Source organism: Cystoisospora suis (assembly GCF_002600585.1).
Source record: "Cystoisospora suis strain Wien I chromosome Unknown contig_5398, whole genome shotgun sequence".
In the NCBI taxonomy this organism is placed as follows: Eukaryota; Apicomplexa; class Conoidasida; order Eucoccidiorida; family Sarcocystidae; genus Cystoisospora; species Cystoisospora suis.
This window is the reverse complement of record NW_027158188.1, coordinates 9,309-10,962: the sequence shown is the minus strand read 5'-3', so window position 1 is coordinate 10,962 and position 1,654 is coordinate 9,309. Positions and strand designations below refer to the sequence as shown.

The 1,654-nt window shown below is 39.1% G+C and overlaps 1 protein-coding gene across 1 annotated transcript in view; it reads right to left on the bottom strand.

Moving 5' to 3' along the window:
- Window positions 1-751: 751 nt before the first annotated feature.
- Window positions 752-1,654, bottom strand: part of CSUI_009197 (uncharacterized protein) — a gene marked incomplete at its 3' end in the record, with an annotated part of 3,388 nt that continues 2,485 nt past the window's right edge. Inside the window, exon 3 of the mRNA XM_068069313.1 lies at window positions 752-902. Coding sequence (XP_067918712.1) covers window positions 752-902 — 151 coding nt within the window. The remainder of the gene's footprint in view (window positions 903-1,654) is intronic.

The window sequence follows — 1,654 nt, the reverse complement described above, 5'->3', positions numbered from 1 at the left end:
TCACACATTCCCCTCTTGTCTCATCTCCCTCTCTCTGTATGTACGCCTGGGAAGCTTCTCGCGTCTTCGACATAAATCTAGGAGCTTCTTGACACTCCTCTACATGATCAAGACATACATAACGATACATATGTGTATATCCATGCATACACAGACGACTGAGAAGAATGACTCTGTATATAGTCTTACGATGGATAGAAAGATACATCAATACAGTCAAGCAATCATAAGAATTAGAACATCGCCACAGACAGAAACGAAAGTAAATCTGCCTTCTCTCTCTCTTTCATCCATCCTGTTCGCATGCAAGTCTCTGTCTGTCTGTCTGTTTCTCTCTCTCTCTCTTTCTCTCTCTATATATATACGTGTATTATAGACCAACACCTTCTATTCAACAGCCCTTTGTACATACCTGTCCTACACATATATGCCAAGTGAATATTTTAGTACCAGGAGGTTCTGCGGTAGAGAGATGTATGTATGCATGTATGTATATATATATATATATGTATGTATGGGCTGTATATATATATATATGTATTATAGACCAACACATTAAGTCTTGATGGAGAGAGAGCACGAAGAAACCGAAAGAGGCTGAAGAGTGCAGGAAGTCTACAGAGGATGTGCAGTAGAGATCAATCTAAAGGCCGTTGAGAGATAAAGCGAAGAGAGACACGAAGATTTTGTATGAGTCTAAAGAACCTCTCTCGGAGATCTCATGGAAGAGGAGAAATGAGAAGCGAACCTGAGAAAGGTCGAAAGGTAGAGATGACACATCATCGCCATGATGTGTATCTAGATGAAGAAGAAGAGAAATAAGAAGATGAGAAGCAAGAATACTCTCCTGGGATCTCCCTTTCGTTAAAGATGTCGATAAACTCAGAAACAAAGCCTCTTTTCTGTATACACCATACACACCCACACATCAAGGCACTTCCCAGGTGTACATACACCTGGCAAAACAACGATTTCCAGTGAAACAACGAGGAAAGCTCTTCTCAACCGACGGGGAGAAAGAGAAGAAGACAGATCACTAAGAATAAGAGGGAGACTAACTGTAGAGAAACACACAGAGAGATAAAGAAAAGAGCAAGACTTCTCGTGTCTTTAACCAGTTTTTCTTTCTTTCCTAAGAGAACAAAAAATTGCTTTCTTCTTTCTTCTCAGTCATCTCCATCAGAAAGCGGCGATATCTATCTACTGACCGCGAACGAAGAGAATTTAATTCATATGTCACTTCATTCAAGAAGTTTTTCTTCTCATATGAAAGAAAACAAGAGATAAGCAAGAACGTCTCGGTTAGGATTCTCCGTCTATACATGTATGTGTGTCTAGCTAGCTAGCTAGCTATCTAGCTAAGTGGAGGAAATTATTTTTGCAGTGTCTAGAAGGCTTCATCTACTTCGCTCAGCTGAAAACAAAAACATGAGCTGTATATACACATATCTATATAGATAGATAGATCGATCGATAGATAGATAGATCAAAGACAGATATGGATATGGATATACTTGAAGTGGCTGAGAAAGCTTGGAAAGTAGAAACATGAGCTGCACCCCACATACATAGACTGGTTGAGGAGAGATAAAAAGATAGAGTGAAAATAGACAAATAGATTGAGAATAGACTAATGATAGATTAAAGGTAGATA